The sequence below is a fragment of the Cololabis saira genome, chromosome 4 (assembly GCF_033807715.1).
Source record: "Cololabis saira isolate AMF1-May2022 chromosome 4, fColSai1.1, whole genome shotgun sequence".
In the NCBI taxonomy this organism is placed as follows: domain Eukaryota; kingdom Metazoa; phylum Chordata; class Actinopteri; order Beloniformes; family Belonidae; genus Cololabis; species Cololabis saira.
In genome coordinates, this window is record NC_084590.1 from 18263191 (window position 1) to 18282906 (window position 19716).

At 41.4% G+C, this 19716-nt stretch overlaps 1 protein-coding gene across 7 annotated transcripts in view; it reads left to right on the forward strand.

Annotated features, from left to right (window-relative positions):
• Nucleotides 1–14356: 14356 nt before the first annotated feature.
• kirrel3b (kirre like nephrin family adhesion molecule 3b) overlaps nt 14357–19716 on the forward strand; it is a 184306-nt gene continuing 178946 nt past the window's right edge. For all 7 annotated transcript variants that reach the window (XM_061719048.1, XM_061719051.1, XM_061719047.1 and 4 more), the window contains exon 1: nt 14357–14775. In XM_061719048.1, the coding sequence (XP_061575032.1) occupies nt 14733–14775 (43 nt within the window). In that variant the 5' untranslated portion in view covers nt 14357–14732. The remainder of the gene's footprint in view (nt 14776–19716) is intronic.

Genomic DNA, 19716 nt, shown 5'->3' on the forward strand with positions numbered 1-19716 from the left:
GTGTGTGGCCTCTTGTCTACTGCCGTCCCTTTCGTGTGTGTTTGTGCTGCTTCTATGCCTCGACACCCTGCATGTGGCATCTCTGTTGGTATATGAATGTCAGTTTGTCTTGGATCTCCTGTATAATGTGTAGTGATGCACCAAAATGAAAATTTGTGGCTGAAACCGAAACCAAAAATAATAATAAACACTTGGCCGAATACCGAATAACACCGAACAATGGTTCTTCGCAGTTTTTCATTTATTTTGCCAATTTTTTCACCATTGCATAAATCAAATAAATGTGCAGTGATAATAATCTTTTTTCATTTTCTCCCGTTCAAATCCAATTAATCGGGTCGCGGTTGGGCGGGGCTGATCTCCGCAATTTGAAGCCTTGTATAATAATTGTAAAAATCTGGGTTATTGTCTTGGAGGATCTCGTCATATCATACAGTGAGGGTTCGCCCACCGCATCTGTAGTATGGGCCCTTTCCTCTGCGCTCTCTCCCCGATCTCCTGCGCTGTGCGTCCCGTGACCGTCTCCATCACCAGCAGCTTTCCCAAATACAACTCAGCCTGGATCATTTCTCGTGTCCTCTGCTTTTTCCCCACATCCAAGTAATGATCTGACATGCTCACATGTTTTCTGCATTTAACACTAGATGCCCCTCACCCCACGCTATTCGCTGTTTGATTGCGTCATCAAACGCCGTTGTTAATTGTTCGGTTTTTTCCCCACTTATTCCACCAAACACTGAAAGTGTTTTTTTGCTATTTTCAGCCGAACAATTTCGGTTACCGAACATTCAGTGCATCACTAATAATATGAGAGATCTATGTATGTTTTATTATAATGGACACAAAACTTTTGTTGCCACTGTCAGATCACCTGTTCAAGGCATAGGCCCTCCTCCCACACGGAAGCGTTGCTTCAAAAACTCAAGCATTGAGGCCATCTGGTGAAGCTAAAGGCTTTCTTGTCATGCTTCTCGTCCTCTTCCCAACCAGGATCTGTATTATTTCCTCTCTACTTGTCCTGGGGTTTCGTGGATCCGTCTTGGGCAGCTAGGGCAGCATGGTGGCTTAGTGGTTAGCACTGTTGCCTCACAGCAAGAAGGTTCTCGGTTCGACTCCCAGGCCCAGCAGGACCTTTCTGTGTGGAGTTTGCATGTTCTCCCCGTGCTTGCGTGGGTTTCCTCCGGGTACTCCGGTTTCCTCCCACAGTCCAAAAACATGCATGCTAGGTTAATTGATCATTCTAAATTGCCCGTAGGTGTGAGTGTGTCTGGTTGTTTGTGGGGACTGCGGGTGGAAACTAGCAATTCTGCTAAAACCTGGTGTATTTACACTGCTTAATGCAGTGTTCATGAATATGCATTGTCCCGTCTAAATAAACTTTGAAACTTTGAGGTCTGCCTCATTCCTGTTGCTGCCTTTGTTCAGAGATACTTGTCCTGCCGCTCCTGCTCTCCTTGGCCCCGTCAGCGTGGGGGGAATCTCGGGAATCTGAGGATTTGTCATGACATTGACCACAACCTGTTGGCCCGCCTGGCTAGGTCAGCTAACTCCCATCGTTCACCAACGAATCTCCACTCTCAACTTCACTCTGTTAAACATCTGTTCGCTCACAAACAAGGGGAATCTTTTATCAGACTGTATGACGGATTTGATTTGTTTGACTGAAACATGGCACCAGTCACTATGTTAATCCACTCCACCTGTGTTCGTTAACACGTCTAAACCTCACAGCAGGGGTGGTGGTCTCGCAATGATTTACTGCCAGCTGTGGAAAGTTATGCCAGCTGAGGCTTCAATTTCTTAATCCTTTGAATATACTGCTTCACAACTCCCTGGAGTTACTCACACTATTTTATGTACCGTGTATCGACCACCTTAACCTAATAAGGAATTTTTAAATGAATTCCCAGCTGTTCTTGCTCATGTATCCACACTCTCTCCAAACATGATAATACTTGGACTTAAATATCTATATGAACAACGACACAAATGCCTGTACCAGAGACTTTGGATTCTGTCTAGACAGTTTTGAACTACAACAAAACATTAACTTCCCCACTCACTTCTATGGACATATTCTGGACTTGGTTTGCTGCTCTGGTGTTACTCCTTCAGAGATCAAATCCCATTTAATTCCCTTCTCATAACCCACACCTCTTCCACTGAACACATTACCCCTGTTCTTCATCAGCTCAACTGGTTCCCAATAAAGCACAGCTTTAACTTCAAGATACTGCTTCTCACTTTTGAATGTATCCATAATCTGGCCCCTCTTGTCATTTTGCTCGACATTGCAACTCTCTCCCGTACTCTCGGGTCATCCTCCTTCATTCACCTTACTGTTCCCTCTGCCCGTCTTACCACTATGGTGAGCAGAGTGACTGAAGGCTCTGGAACATTCTCCCATCTGAGTTCAGAACATCTTCCATCATTCAAATCCAAACTTAAAACCGACCTGTTCAAACTGGGCCCGTTCACTTTCACCCTCTATATCTGCCTAAGCAATCTTTTTTTAAATTTTAATTCCATTCACTACTCCTGTACTGCCTTGATTTTTCTGTAAGGTGACTTTGGCTGTGAAAAGGTGCGAATAAATAAAATGTACTACTACTACCTCCACCACCACTGCTACTACTACTACTACTACTACTACTACTACTACTGCTACTACTACAACAACATGTAGACACTGGTTATTGTTGAATGGATTATTTTAAAAAGATTATACAGTATTTCTTTTGAAAGTCCTACAGCAATATGTTTTTGCTTGGTATTGGATGATCCATTGTGTCAAAAGCTTTAAAAATGGCCTCTTCTGAGACCTGACCAGTAGTTTGAGAAGATATAATTTTTTGTTAGGAATGGATTTGAGAAATATACCAAGGAGATGGGGATAAAGCTTTTTAGCTCTGTTGGGTTGCCGCCATTATATAAGAAATGAATGAAGGGCAGACCTTTCGTTTTTGAGTGCTAAACAATACCATGGCAGAAGGCCCACAACCTTATTATCCCCAGGTTAGGATTGAATAGTTTCAAAATTTTGAGGGCATTACATTTCTTGGCCTTTCTCTAAGAAAAAAGTCAGCTATGGCTTTCCATCTGTCAACAGTGCATCAGTTCTATAGTTATTCTAAAAGCAGCCAGTATTAGGTGTGAATTGATTCCCTTGTTTTTTGCACATGTCACATAATAAATACTTTTAAAATCCTAACTGTAGCCAGTGTCACACCTCATCACGCAGCAAGTGGAAGCACTGGTAACCACTGAATGACAGACAAACAAACAAACATGTAAAAGTACCAAATCAGAGAAAAAATTAGGGGGACAAAAAGAGTTTTGTTTAACAATGATAATATTAGCAGTTCAGGCTGTTAGCTGACTGTTTAGCAGTTAAGACTTCATCTGAAGTCCGTCTAGTTTTTGCTTTCAAAGAAAAAGATAATAATTACGGCAATCTGGTCAATTAAGTGATGGGTATACGGAAAAAAATCCTTCCTTGTTTTTTTTTTTAATCCTCGATTTGTTTCCCATTTTATCACCCAGGGCCGCTTCTTTTTACCCGACAGGGTGGGGCTTCTCTGGCTGGACATCGAATAACTTGGAAGGATCACGTTATTCCGGCCAGATCCTCCCCACCCCGTATGGTGCCCCGGCTGGCCAGATGGGGCAGTGTGTAGCCCAGGATATGTTTTTGTGAGGGTGGCTCACATTAGCTACCAAGGTAACACAGGGAGATCATGCAAACTCCACACAGAAAGGCCCTTTCGCCAACCCCAGCCAGGGTGTGGGTGCTGAAGTCATGGGGGAAGTAATCCATCCTCAGCACCCACAGCGTCCCTGGTGAGAATTGAACCCAGGACCGTCTAGCTGTGAGGCGGTCTGCACTACCAGCTGCGCAACCACCCAAAAAAAACACTTTTTTCTGAGGAGAATTAATTAATTTAAATGTAATCTTTTCCCGGTTCATTGGTTTATATATGACGGCTTGAACCTTAATATTACATAAATAATTAATTCTATCACTCAACGGTATACTTAGTAGATCCTACTTTTGGGAAATAGGTGGTCTATCTGGAGTCAATTTTAAGAACATTGTGAGCTATGATTTAATTTGAACGATATCTCTTATGCTTGCTGGGATTTATGAAACAGACTTATGGCAAACAAATCTGATTAAAGAAAACAAGAAACAATGTAAATTAAAGCTACATGCAGCGATGAACGGGCCCTCACACCCTTGTGCACGTTCAGGCGTGCTGTAGTGGAAGCGCTTGTATGACCGAGTCCGATGACACCACCTACATGTCTTTATCACAACCCGTTCAAAAGTTATGGCAGGAAGTAGGAACTATCAAATATGGACCAATCAGATGAAGAGGGGACGCACATTTTGATGTATAACACACCTGGGTGCATGTTACGGTTGCATGGCAACGCATAAATTACGCCAAAATTACACGATTAATTCAAAATGGCCGACTTCCTGTTGGGTTTCGGCCATGGCGCCAAGAGACTTTTCTTTAAGTTGCGACATGATACAGGTGTGTACCGATTTTCCTGCATGTACGTCAAACCGTATTGTGGGGCTTGAGGCACAAAGTTTTCTAGGGGGCGCTGTTGAGCCATTAGGCCACGCCCATTAATGCAAACCATTAAATATCAAATGTTTCGCCAGGCCTGGCTTGGGTGCAAGATTTGGTGACTTTTGGGGCACGTTTCCCCAAAGGCCCTCATTTTGTCGGAAGAAGGAAAAAAAAACAAAAAAAACCTACAGATACAATAGGGCCTTCGCACTGTAAGTACTCTGGCCCTAATTACAATGAAAATGCTCATAAAACACATTTCTGTTGTGGTTTCAATTTTCAACTGTAAAAGAACACACTACTACAAATGTCGAGTGTCATTTAGCAAGTGTCCTCTTACAAATATGAAGCCTTAAAAAAATAAAAAGTCATTCTTCTATCTTCTATTTCTTCCAATATCTCACCATATTGTTTAATTCCATTCATTTGGACTTCTGCTTTTCTACTTTGCAGCCTTGATTGGAATGGCAATCTTGCACGAGTGCTTAAGATTTAGCATCTCTCGAGAATCACCTGACAGGAAAAGATTGAGTGGATGTCCTTCCTTGAAAGGCAACTGGCTGGTTTACTAATTTTAAAATACAAATTGATGGCAACACACCGAAATCACACGAATGCACCGGGACGCAGATAGCAGTGTTTCAGACCTTTCAGTGTCACAGCAGAGGATATGCAGTCCCAGGAGAAATAAACAGACATGTCAGTTCCTATTTTGCTCAATAACAGAGCGCCTGTCCATCATCTTAATATGTTGGTTTTTGAGCATGAGAATGGTCTTTGCATTTCATCTGAAGCTCAAAGAGAGAGAAGCAAAAAAAAAAAATAAAGCATCACTGCACCAACATAAAAGTTATCTTTTACCCTATGTTAACCTTGTTATAAAGTTTGACGCTTGTCTTTTTTTCTTCATTCTTTCTTTGTTTTTTTGTCAATTGGTAAACATAAGTGTAATGAATATTTCTTATATATACACAAAATGGCAACTTTTCTCCCCTTGGATTGGTTCTTACTCTTTTCCCTCTAATTTATAAGCCTTCATGTTTCAAAGGTCACTTTGTTACCAAACCTAATTGATTAAAAGAAGTCAGAAGCTGCTGTGCTATTCCCTCATCCTTTTCATGCAGGCTTGAGAAATTACTGGATAAATACGATTTATTGCCATTACTCACTAACAAGAAACTCCTCAGTACCACGAATAATTATGTTCCTTAAAACTGAGACTTGCATTTAAATCCATCTTTTATACTTGTGTGACTGCATTCTTGTCACGGTTTGTGGCAGAGGAAGGAACAAAACACAGAACATGACAGGCAGATGAGAAAGAATGAATAAACAAAACAAACTTTAACAATGCCGAAGGTTTAGCTGAGGTTTAATCAGGGATCATACAGGTCTGAGGCCTGTCCCCGCTGCCATCAGGTGAGGAGATATTCCTAAAGAATGAATATGGGTTTTTTTCTGGAGGATTTTCCAGTCCATCACAGGATCTCACAGTGGAAAATTAGATAAACAACCATGCACCCTCACATTCAGTCCTAGATTTACTTTAGAATCAATAAATAACATGACATATGCTGCATGTTTTTGATCTCCTGGAGGAAATTAGAATACAATTAGTATTGTGGCATGTTCGCTACTATTGTGAGGAATGTTTTCTAAATGTGAGGAGATTTTATCTAGCTTGGCGTATTGCAATATTGTTATGCAAACCTATTCCAGTTCAATATTGTAAGTAATAAAAACGGTTTTATTCATTTTTGTTTAAGAGCTTGTAAAAGGCACATAACGTTACACTGTATATGAAAGAGAGTCATTCTCTTGCAGAGAACACTGTTCTGCCCTTCCTGACATACTTTGTTTGTAATTAAGGCTTCAACCCCTCCCTTATCAGCATCTTCATGAAACATATTTGCATTTTACCTGCCTCGTAGCAAGTGTGACGCACCTCAGATAAAGAATGAGCAGCTGCCAAGTATTTTTAACAAAGTTGATTACTAGTCAGGGAAGCTGGTGGCTTTCATGTAGCACATCAAAAATATATTGGAGTGACAACAGCGTGTTTCAGACAGATGGAGAAGATTTTCTGCAACAATAAACAATATGTGTATGAAAAGTACTGCTTTTTTTAAAGGAAGGCATATGATCCTTGACCTCTAAAATATTATTCTAAACTTATTAAATTACCATTATATGAGCACAATTTATCTTCTTATACTATTTTCTAAAAATCTGTACTTGAAAAGTTAATGCTTACATATTAAAGCAAGTGGCTCATATACTGAGGCTACAGTCCTCCTGCAGTGGTTGCAGGTTTGAATCCCAGCCTGCGCACCTTTGCTGCATGTCATCATCACCATTCTCTCTCTCTACCCCCTTCTTATCTGCAACCTGAATAAAGGGCCACTAGAGCCCAAAAAAACTGATATAGTACTATATTTTGTACTCCTCTCTTTCCTTTCTCACGCATTTGGAATCAAATCAATACGGTATAGTTTCGGGGAATTAGGCTGTTGGAGAAGTCAGTCATGAAGCAAATCTACATCATCATTTCCAAATGCTGCGGGTTTTATTAGTCTACATTGCACTGCTGCCATTGTGTTTAAAAAAGGGAAAGATATGCAGCTAATGAAAAGGGTTAATTTTCATGGGTTGAACTGTTTGGTGTTATGTGAATGCCAGGTAACCATCCAACATACTGGCTAATTAGTTTAGTGGGATCTCAGCGTAAAAACAGCTATTGACGCCAACCTCTGTGCGTGTTAGTTCCCCACCTGTATAGTGCTTCACTGGTTTTCATCACAACACAATTTAATTTCTCTCTCATGGCTGTACCTGTTTATCAGAGGGACCCGGCTGACGTAGTTCAGGCATCTGGTCAGGATACTTTGCACATCTTTCCCAGGGGAAGTCATTTGGACTAGCATCACTGGGAGGAGGCCTCAAGGCAGACCCAGGAACTGCCAGAGAAATTATATCACTCGGAGGCATGTGGACTTCATGTAGGTTTACATTTTTTATAACTTTAGTGTCAAAGCTCTTTTGTAGACTTTTTTTTTTTAACTTGTTCTAGCTTTGCTGCCCTCGTTTCTGTGTCGTCAGTCCTCGGCTATGGTTTTGTTGGTCTGCTCAAAACCTCAATACTAAAAACAGCTCTAAAGGATCACATCATGAATCTATCAAGATAACTGATTAAAATCTATTTCTTATTGCATCTTTCTGTACACAGAATGATTCTGGGGTCCTGTGAGTTGCTCCCTAGCACTGAAGAGAGTGGAGCCTACAGTCCGTGACAGGACCTTTTGAGGTTTTGATATGCATGTTGAGTGAATTCGATTTGACAGACACCACATGACGGATACTACCCGGAAAGAAAATACTCACAAGACATATATTAGTCATAAGCATTATGAGCAGCATCATTTCTGTATGAAAACATGGGAACCACACAAAGAACTGTTCAAAATGGACCAACACCATGTCAACCACATCACAAGAACTGCTTTCTTCCACCTCAGAATCTAGTGATGCACCGAAAGGAAAATTTGTGACCGAAACCGAAAATAATAATAAACACTTGGCCGAATACCGAACAATACCGAACATGGTTCTTCGCAGTTTTTCATTTATTTTGCCAATTTTTTCACCATTTCATAAATCAAATAAATTTGATCTAGGCATGCTTTTCAAAGAAAAAAATCTTTTACAAAATTACAAGGTAGAAAATATTTATTGAACATAAAAACTGAACATTTTTTAATTTTCCAGCATTATGTTGTTTTGGTTCCACCTCCTGGTGAATGTTAGGTCAAATTCTTATCTTATGTGGTTACTTTTTGGTTGGCCAACGATTTATGTTTGTGGTGCGCAACCGTTACGGGAGCGGCCAGTCTATTTCCTTATATTACAACGCCGTTATTAATTGTTCGTTTTTTTTCCCCACTTAATCCACCGAACACCGAAAGTGTTTTTTTGCCATTTTCGGCCGAACAATTTCGGTTACCGAACAATCGGTGCATCACTATCAGAAATATTGCCCGTCTCCGTCCATCACTCTCCTTCTCTTCTGCTGAAATTTTAATCCACACCTTCATCACCTCCAGACTCGACTACTGCAATAGCATCCTCTATGTCTCATCTTCCAAGGTCCTCAACAAACTCCAATACATTCAAAACTCTGCCGCCCGCCTGCTCACCCGTTCCCGTGACCACATCACCCCAGTCCTCCAGAAGCTCCACTGGCTCCCCATCCCTCAACGGATCCATTTTAAAATCCTTCTCCTCACCCACAAAGCCCTTTACAATCAGGCCCCCTGCTACCTCACCGACCTGCTCCACCGCCACACTCCCTCCCGAAGCCTCCGCTCCTCTGACGCCAACCTCCTGTCCCCTCCAGTCAGAACCAAGCACCGGACCTGGGGTGACAGAGCCTTCTCCATCGCTGCTCCCACCCTCTGGAACTCCCTCCCCAAACACATCCGTGACTGTACAGACCTCCCAATATTCAAATCTCATCTCAAAACTCACCTTTACAGAACTGCTTTTAATGTGTGATCAATGTTCCGTGTCATGTAGTGTCCTCATGTACTGTCCTGTGTCATGTAATTGTCCTATGTGTACTGCTTTTATGATTTTTATACTATTGTAAAGTGTCTTTAGTGTCTTTGAGTGTACTGCTTTTATGATTTTTACTAATGTAAAGCGCCTTTGAGTGCCTAGAAAAATTAACAGCACAGAAGAGAATGACCTTCAGTTAGGTTTTAGAAGTCTACAATTATTGAGATGACCTGATATTTAAAGTGTGGGTGACTATTTTAAGGCAGTACTGACTACTTAATTGTAGCCTTAGTTTTAGCTCTGTGTTGCTCTTGTTCAACCATGTCATTTTGACTGCAGCTTATGAGCATAGCTGATATGAGGAGGCTTTTAAAAACTAAGACAGCCAGTTTGTTGTCTTCAGTGTCACATGAGATCATGCCCCCTTTGTTTGACAATGTATACGCTCTTTACTAGACTTCACTACTCCCCATGTATCCTGTCTTCGTCTCTGTACCAAAAACAAGAAAGATTCATATTTATTTGATCCATTTTAGTCTCATTCAGCTGTATATGTGGATTTTGATGTTTGTTTTTTTTTATAAAGATTACAACAAAGATATCTGAAGTTCAGTTCATCATTCTCAAATATGTCCAAATACTTTAGTTATTTGGAAAAAGAAAAAAGACGATGGTTTATCCTGCACAATACAAGCTTTTGATTATTGTACATGCAAATTTATTTCCCTGTTTACCCCGTTTTTCCTCACTGCTCAACCTTCAAGCACTTAAGCTCCATTGTTATTCTTTGCTCCCTTCATCATGTTCCTGCACAGAATGCAAATCTGTTATCCTCTGCTTTGGCTGCAGTGGAGTTGTTTGTTTTTTTGTGTGTGTAGTTGCTAGTTGCACTGATGAAAAGACCACCTGTCATCCACTGGCCCTTTGATTAGATTAGGAGGTCAGAGGGATGGATTAAATTGATATGAAGTTGACCTGAGCCTAATGCAAAGCTGACTGCGCCGGCACAAAAGCTCCCCTCTGGAGACACTGGGAATTGCTGTATGTCACAAATAAAGAGGGTTTTATTTAATATCAGAAGTAATGTATTTATAACCACGATATATGATATGATTGCTTTAAAAGAAGTCATGCACATGGGAAAGAATACCTTCTGTCACTGATAAGGTTTTAGATCACTACATGGAATAAATTAATAAGTAAAGAAAGTATAGTCCATAGTAGGACTTCAAACCTCAGACAAACAATAACACATTCTTATTATAAGTTTCAAAAATCAATTCCAGTAGCAGCACAACTGTTTTTAGCTGGGAGAGTGCTCATTTGCACATTACACATGTAAGAACACTGTGTACTTTGTGTACTGTGTGAGAGTGAGTTCACTAATGTTCTCCTTTTGGAACGTAGCCACAGAGGAAAAACAATGTCCTGAATTACTGAATGACAACCTTTACTGTCGTTAAAGTTTTGTGATATAAGGAAACTTACCATGTGAAGAAAAACACTTAAATCAGCTGCGTGTTTATACTCATTCTATGGACAACACTTCTAAAACAGTATAAGATGGAAAGTCGAGAAAAAGTAAGGCAGAGATACCAAACACAGGACACAGGCTTCACAGAGAAAAGACCAAAAGAAAGACTCAACGACTGGAAAACTCAACAAAATCTAATCACCCTGACATAGAATTAAATTTAGAATAATCATTGCCTTCTTTACTGTCTCCTTATATCTGTCTCTTCATTTGCATCCTGGGTTTCTCCTTCATCTTTGTCACCTCTTGCCTCATTCTTCATTTACCCTCTGGAAATATGATACTTAATATTCTCTGTTTTAAAAATATAAAATCATGCAGCTTTCCGTGGCATTAATTACACCAGCTGTGGATTAACAACTTAATGTGGTGGGAATACGGATAATGAGCAGTGGAGGTACTTTGAACAGAAAAGCAGCAACAAAGCTGATAAATTGTGCAGTTAGGACAACATTATGTAAAAATAACTAGACCTACTTTATGGCTCACAACTAGCTACTTTACAATGACAGGTTATTTTGGTCAGAACGTGTTTTTCCTTTGAGCTCTCGGGTGATTTGTTGACAGTACTGGATTGATAGGCATGTTACTTTTACACAAATAGAGTACTGACATGCGAATGCGGTTCATCGGCTGTATATACAAAATGTAGTCCACTTAACTCCTTTACTAACTTCTTGTCATTCACTGGGACACATACTTGTTATTATACAGAGTTTAAAGTGTAAATGTGTCCAGTTATCTATTGGTTTTGGTTTGCTTCTCCTGTTTGTTGTTTTTTCTTTGTACGTGCTAATGAATAAAGACCAGTATTTTGTCCTCACTCTTGCGTAGCTGAACAAGGCTAGACAGATGGTGAACAAAAACTGTCTTCCTTGCATGTGGTTTTACTTTAGCCGTTTCTGTAAAACAGAACAAATCAGTTTACATACCCACATAGGAATGGAATTGATGCAATTTTTATGAAGCCAATTCCATTTTCCATTCTGCTTAACGATTCGGTTCTTTATCCATTCCCAGATTCTCGTTTGGAAAAAAAGGATTTTAGCATCACCAATATAAAATTTGAATAATAATAAAATTATTCTTCATCAGAAATTAACAGAATACAACATACATTATTCTGTGGCAATTCCACGAGAATGTCCAACATTTTGCTAGAATTTGCCTTCCTTTTTAAAAGGATATATGAACGAGCATTCAAAAATAAAACTATCCTAGCCGGTGACAAATACAATCAAGTCAAATCCAATCAAACTGTGCATTTTGCATATCTGCAACCCTAACCCTTTTGATGAAATATCCGCCCAGTTGTCGTCTTTTTTTACTGAAATGTAACCAGACTTTTGGGCGTTTGTATCGCTTGGGCGCCATGTTTACTATTGACTGCTGGCTTAAGCACGTTGATGATGTCATTCGTGCCCATTGGAATCGAAAACACTGGAATTGAAACACTGGAAACCGGTTCTGGATTCCCATCCCTATACACACATTATATAAACATACAAAAATGCTGACACTGTAAACATGTACAGAAAAGTTCATTGAATGTTGCAAATATTACTTGTGGATGAATCTACTCCGAGGCTCAAATGTCAAAAGGAATTCGGTGCTCTGTAGGCTGCTGGCTTTGAACTGAGGCACTTGGAGAAGGGAAAGCGAAACTAAAATAAATAATCACTACCAAAAATCACCAGCACAGGAAGACACGAAAAAAAAAAAAAAAAAAAAATCCCACCAAAACTCCTCAAATAATTCTGGAGAGATTGGTTTTAGTGTCCTGTAGGATCACACTGACTAACCTGCCAGTAGAGCTCTCGTTCAATCGCAGGACAATGTCCCGGTCTTATGGATTCACCTTTATGGTGGTGTATTCTCATATAAGAAAAGTTTCCCTGAAATGGCAACAAAAGTTTGCTTTAGAAGGTTTGGGTGAAAAGTTTTGGCATAAGACATCTGTCATTCCAAAGAACTCATGAATTTCATGAAAATGTGTCTTATATTTTTGTCTGGTGGCTAAACCATGTTGTTTGTTTAAGGAATTCCTGTCAAGACATTTTTTTTACCCGTTTGGCAGAGATCTTGTGGACTATTTAACTAGATTTAGGAATATGAGGCTTATTTCTAGAGGGGCTGTTTTTGCACTGTTCACATTCATGTGGGAAGTTGTAGTTTTAGGCTATAAATTGATTTTTATTTTCTGATTTTGACCTTTATTTTTACACTCTTGTTTTACCTTTAGTTCATTGTGGGGTGACTTCAAAATCCTTTGTTATGAAAAAGTAATTACCTACCCGATTTGTGATACGGCACATTGTTTACAGTGTCTCCTCCTTGGTCCATGGGACTGCTCAGCAATTTGCCCCCAGCAAGTCTGCAAGCTCGGCCTAAATGATCCGTCCAGTCGGTAAAACCAACACTGATATGGGCTGACTGACATGTGAAGAGAAAACCCAGTTTCCTTTGTTTGGGCATATGAAGATTGACCAAGTGTTAAGATGATTTATATCTCTTCTCGTGAGACAAAAAAGGTATTTCAAGGTCTGCTGGAGCTCCTGCACAGCATTTTCAGCAGCACTTTCATCAGCACACTGTGTATTTATAATGGCGTCAAAACGTTTCTCAGGGGCGCTTGTATTCATTCGATTTTTTTTAAATATATATATATATATTTTGTAAAGTAAAATCTTAAAACTTTCAGCTTTAGATGTAAAGAGTCAAACTCTATAGTCCTTTTTACATTATTGAGTTTGGGCTTGAATTTTTCTTTTTCTATTGTGCCTCTGCATGGAATATGTGTGTGTGTGTGTGTATATATGTATATATATATATATATATATATATATATATATATACTACATACATACACACACATAAATTGCTCGTCACTGACTTGAAGGACTGCACATTCAATGTCATGTTCAAATTATTAATCTGTGCATCCTTCGGTTAATACTGTTACTAATAAATCATAGCCCCACGGTAATGGATGCTCTCACTTACAACATCACCCAAACTGAGACATAACAACCACCATCCCAACAAAAATAAAAAAACAAATAAGTTCCGCTATGAAATATATAGCAGGCATAACCTGAGGAACTTTTTATTTAGTACTAAGTGCATTTGAGCGTTTTATGACGTCTTGCATCTATGCTCCTTAAGTGACTGCCTGAGAATCTAGTTTACCCCAATAAAAAATATGCATACTAATGAAAGCCTTTGTCTTGAATGCTAATGTGGTCTTTATCCATCCACAAAGTGTTCAAAAAAAATTCACTTCCATCCGTATCCTCCCCCCTGTAAAGAGGCAAAGGTCTTAACGGGGAGGAGGGGGAGAACATTGCCGTTTTTGTTGATGTCTGCGTTATTTGTAGCTTTAGAGGTCTCACTCCTATTCTCATTCTAATTTGGCTGCTCCTTCTCTGTTTCTCCCATGGCAGATCTGGTTCCCAGAGTGAGGACCCCAGCCTCCCAGCCTCGCACTCATCCACAGCCACCCAGACAGGCGGGCTGAGAGGCAGAGAAAGAGTGAGGGAGAAAGAGCGTCGGAGGGAGGAGTCTGGAGCTCCATCCCTTGACTGCTGGGTGAGTGGGAGAGTAAGAGAGAGAGAGAGAGAAGGAGAGGAGGGGTGGGGGTGTGTGGGGGGGGAGGAGGGCTGAAGACACTGAGAATGGACGGGCAATGAGGAAACCATGCGAGCGAGAGAGGAAGGGTGAGCGCGTATGTTCTGAGAGTCAGCAGCGGAGACGCAAAAGTCCACAGGCTCAGATCATCAAGAGAGCGCGCGAAGGCAGAGCAGACGGCCAGCTGCTCTGAAGAGTGACACACAGAGAGCAAAGACACTAAGAAGGAGAGAAGAAGGACAGGAGACACACAACCAGCCTTCCTCTGGTAAAAGGAGACATCACTGAGGGACTGTAGCATCGTCCCCCGGTCACCCCCCCCCAGCAGCACAGAGGAGCACTGTCTCATCTTGTGCATTTCTTTGTGCCTGCCAACTTCAATTTCACACTCGCCTACTGTTTTTCGTAGGTTTTGCCCCCTTCACTCCCCAGTCATGATCCCTTGGGTCCTTCTGCTCCTGTGGATCTCCGGACATGGTAAGTTTTCCACATGAAGTTGTTTAATCCATCCCATCTTGCGTGCTTGTGATTGCTATGTGACTTGCCGGCTGAGAACTGTGTCTTTGAATCCATTTCTTGCTGTTACGTCTGAGCTTGCGCTGCCGTCTGTTGTTTTTAAACTGCTTCCCATGTACGACTCCCATGTACACTGGGACGTGTGATGCGTAAGGAAACAGAGACAATTTAAGTAAAAAGTCAGTGTCCTGTGTTGGAGGAGCTTCAAATACTTGCAACTTGTACTTTTCTCTGTGTGTAGATTTCAGACCAGACAAGTTAAATACTTCCTATGTGGGATTAATATTCTTGTCACACACACACACACACACACGCACACACATACACACAAAAAACAAAGCCTCTAACCCCTGTTCCAGTTCAGTCAAGCGTTCACTCCTGAGTCACATTGTTTTGAACTGACAGCCCTTCCCTATTGAGTGAAACTACTGGGAGTCTGGATGAAAGAACAGAGAAAGAAGAAGTTGGCAGTAAAGTACGGGGGCAACTCCTGCCCTTTAAACAGTAGCTGTGGCTATTTTTATTCCTAGACAGTCCGTTGGAAGACGGAACGAGGATGGATTAGTTGTTTGCCCAGATTGCCACCAGGTGGTTGTCTTTGGAAAACAATAGAAGTGAGGGAAGTACAGCGGAACTGTACCCCGCGGTGTCGGTGTGATGTACGGGCGCACGCGGGGCTGAGCGGGACACTCGCTGCTTGTCAGCGACTGCCCTGTTTTTCTGCTGCGAAAGGATCAGGGTCAATATCAAAGCCCCCGCCTCTTTTCAAAGTTTGACCCTGTCAGTCTGGACAGCATCGGAAGGGGTGAAGTGATTGAGTGTGTGTGTGTGTGTGTGTGTGTAGCTGTTTCCCAGAGGGAATTGTAACCTTTCGTTGGAAAGCAGCACTGAAAAGGCTCTTCTTAGATATGACATGCTGATTTGTTGATGCAGCGTGCAGTAATTGAAACCCAGTTGATAACATGCCGCTAAAACGGCAGCAACAAATGAAACTTGGTAAACAACATCATATTCTTCACGGCTGATTTCCGCTGTTCCACGTCTCGATTTGTTGTACTGTGATAAAATGTTTCACAAAGAGATTGGATATCATGTATTTGAAAATTAGTGAAGGGATGAAGCGTCCAAATCTCTCTCGGCATCTGCTGCGCTTTAACAGGTGTAGATCTGTTGCAGAGTGGCTGACTGCATCTCCACTGCCTGGTTCCTTCTCAACTTTGTATGAGCTGACCCAAACTGTGTAACTAACCACCAGAGTCTGTATATGGAGGAGGTTTCAGCTCCCTGTTTTGTGAAACGGGACAGTTGCAGCACATGCACTGTAGACGCTGCTGCTCCCGGTGTTTCTGCTTTGTTGTGTTCTGTTCCCCTGATTTCATTGTCAAGTCTTTCTGTACCATCTGTGTTCACTGTGTTGCAGCAATACACCATCAGTCATTAGTCTCTGCTCTTCCACTTTGTGAAGCCTCTGCTAGGTTTTTCATCCACAGCTGATTGCTGCTATACAGTACATTACCAGCGCGGTGTATTTCCATTTCTCAAGTGTAAAGCATAGATAAAATCACAATTAAATTAGACTCTACACCGCTGCTTTAATCTATTGCTATACACATTTTCATTTTGGGTTATTAGCCTTTATCTATCGCATTTTCATTCATATCACAGGTTTAGTCCCAGATGTGGGAACAACTGACACAATATCTTATTTAGGACCAAATGGAATGAGGTATAACTGAAATGAATTGGGATTGCCGCGCATTTCCGCACAGTCGGTTATTACCATAATATAAAATACCGCTTCTTCTACCAGGTAAACAAGAGATAACAGCCAGCCTTCACTTTGCATGCCTCTGGGGAGAAAGAAGTGCTTCCCTGAAGCGTACTGTTGTACAAATTACGGCTCTGTTTATGTGTGGAGCCAGTGTCAGCAGAAAGCTGGCCGAAAAACAATCTTGTTTTTATGAACAGGGGGAGAGAGGGGACTTGTGGTCATGCTACTCATGTACTTGGATGCAGCAATCCTGCGAGACAATGACAAAGAGAGTGTGAAAATGAGGGAATGAGTAAGAGAGAGAAGCGGGAGAGAAGAGCCGGTCCAAATGCAGAGGAACTTTGAGAAATAAATGGTCTGAAACGAGCAAGTTGGAGGTGGGGGGGGACAGGGAAAGCTTATGCCAGCTGCTCTCCATCCTAACTGTGCTGTTAGCACATTTAAGGCACCTCTGCTTTTCTTCTGCCACCTCTCCAGACAGTGTTAGATGGCACATCAGCCAGTCAGGAGGATCATGGGAGATAAATCTCGAAGAACCTATTTAGCTCATAACAAACTTGTCCAGGACTGCCTCCATCTCCCCTCCCCACCGTCTCCCCGTTTCTGCCCCCATTCAGTCTTTACAACATCTCTTGTTGTGTGTTTATTAGTACCTAAGCCACGCTGTGTGTTTCAAACCTTAAACAGTCATCACTGACAATAAAGTGGAAAATGTAAATATTTCTAGGCAATCTTGGGCTTGATGGGGCTCAGACTCTGGTCTGCGGTGAGACGATTGGTGGGAAATCATATTTACAACAGTTTAAAACAATGCCAAACATGACCATATTATGAGTTTAAAAGGTAGATGTCCGTTTGTTGAATTTCCAGAGCTGATAAAGTGCTTCAAGTTCACACTTTTTAGCACTTAATGTGAAAATGCCACGTTTTCCACTTTGGGCCAATGTTTCAACTCCCCACTCTGGAGAGGGACTGCATTGCAAATTTTTAGCTCAGCTCTTGATTTCAGTTGTTCACCATCTCTCTTTCCTGTTTCTTTTCAGCAGCCCCATTTGTGCATTGTGCATTTATTCATTTATGAAGTTCTTTGTTTACCTGTATGTGCTTGCCCTTTCTGATTGAATGGTGTGCCTTTGCTGTTGAAAGGCGGTTACACGGGAGTGTGCGCTGTCCTTGTGGTAGGAGGAGCACTTTCAGAATAATCTCGTACTGCGTGTTCCAGACCTTGACAGAAACGCCCAAGGAGAGAGAAAACAACAAAAATCACGTTGTTGATGTTAAGTGCTTTGTATCTGTTCTTTTCTGTCTTCTCCTCTTTTCTTCGCATCTCCGAATCTTAACGACACGACGTACAAACTGTCTGGGCTTATCATCTTTTGTTGGACTACACTGAACACGAGCTTTGCCGGCAAGGGCCAGAGCTGCTCCGCCGAAATTAAATCCCAATCTTCTTACAATCTCATGCCCTTTCTTGCCCTCCCTCCCTCGTCACCTTCATTATCTCCCACCCCCTCATCTATCGCCTGTCAGAACCCCTGATTTTTGCCACCCAGTCAGACTAAGCTGTTTCTCAGTCTTGAAAAGCACGTCTTAGTAACCCCCCACCCCCCCCCCCCCCCCACCCCACCCCAGACACACACACACACACACACACACACACACACACACACACACACACACACACACACACACACGCACACTCCTCACAGCCCTTATTTCATTTACTGCTGTCTATTAACTGCTGTCTGACGTCTTTAAATCCGCTTTTCATGGGCGGCAGGCTTTGATACATATTTCTCAACCAAAGTATAATTAAATGTCTTTCCAATGTCATGTTTGGATGTGTGGATTTTTATAGACGGAGAAGTCATTCTGGCCTCTCCAGAAGGAAAAAGAGAAAGCAATAAATACCGCCCATTATACTGCACAACACTACTCAAACAGAAATACAGATTTTCAGCCTCATTATCGTGAATAGTTATTTGTAAGTTAGACACGGCGCTGTCTAATGCATGGATTATGAATACAATAATTCAGAAGTAATTAACTGGGTTGTCGCAATCTATTAGAATGGGTGGACTAATATAGTTATTTTTGCATATCACATAAGCGTTTCCATTCCAGCAGACAACAGACCAAACAAGTGGGGAAAAAAAACAACAAGTACAGACTAAATATACGGTAATCATTGTCTCTATGCTGAAGTGGTACAAAAACAATTAATATGTTTGGAAAGAAAAACACAAAAGCGGCTTTGTTGTGGTCATTCAACCTTCCCACCACACACCACAATCACAAAGTGAGTGAAGTGTGATGTCATGAGCTCATGATGGAGCCCCGTGGCGTGCAGTGTGTTTTCTTGTTTGTGCTGCATGTCCCATCAAGGCTAGCCAGCTTAAGTCACCTCAGCGGCTGTGACCCCTGCTCATTTCTGTGCCACGATAGATTAAACCCACTGTAATCCTTCTGAGCCGAGTGCCCTGTTGGATATTTATGGTAATAAGTAAACATATGAATAAATAATCTTGGAGGCTGCCGTTGGACAGCTGGAACTTGTAAGTCCCAATATTTGTCAGTGGCATTGGCATTCAAAGGAATGAAGTTTCAAAGAAAGATCTCGTTGTTCTTGGATGTTGCCATGTTGGAAAAAAGCAAGAAAGTGTTTGGTTTGTAGCTTTTCTGACATTTAAAATAATATGCTGATCAACAAACACTTATGATATTGAACGCTGAAGGTGTTTAATGTTTACAATGTTCAGTGTATCTACTGACAGGGGTGTGGATAAAAGCCTCCTTTCAAGTCAGGATTCAGATTATCCTGGACAGGAGAAAGGATTATCACAAGGCCTAGAAAAACAAGGCATTGATCTGGGTCTTGTCATCCCGTCAGTCAACAAAATCTAATTATTTACCATTGCAGTTCATTATCAATTGAGAAGGCCCTCTTCGCTGCGTCAACGGTTTTCTTTAATACCGAAGAATCAACACCAAGCCCCTCACCCCCTCTCTCTCTCTCTGACACTCTGCTGCTGGATCTCATTCCTCTGGGATGAATTTATCCAGATTGGAGCACTCAGCAAAAGGGCATTATCCCGGATTACATGTCTGTTGGGCGGCAGTGTTAAGTAATT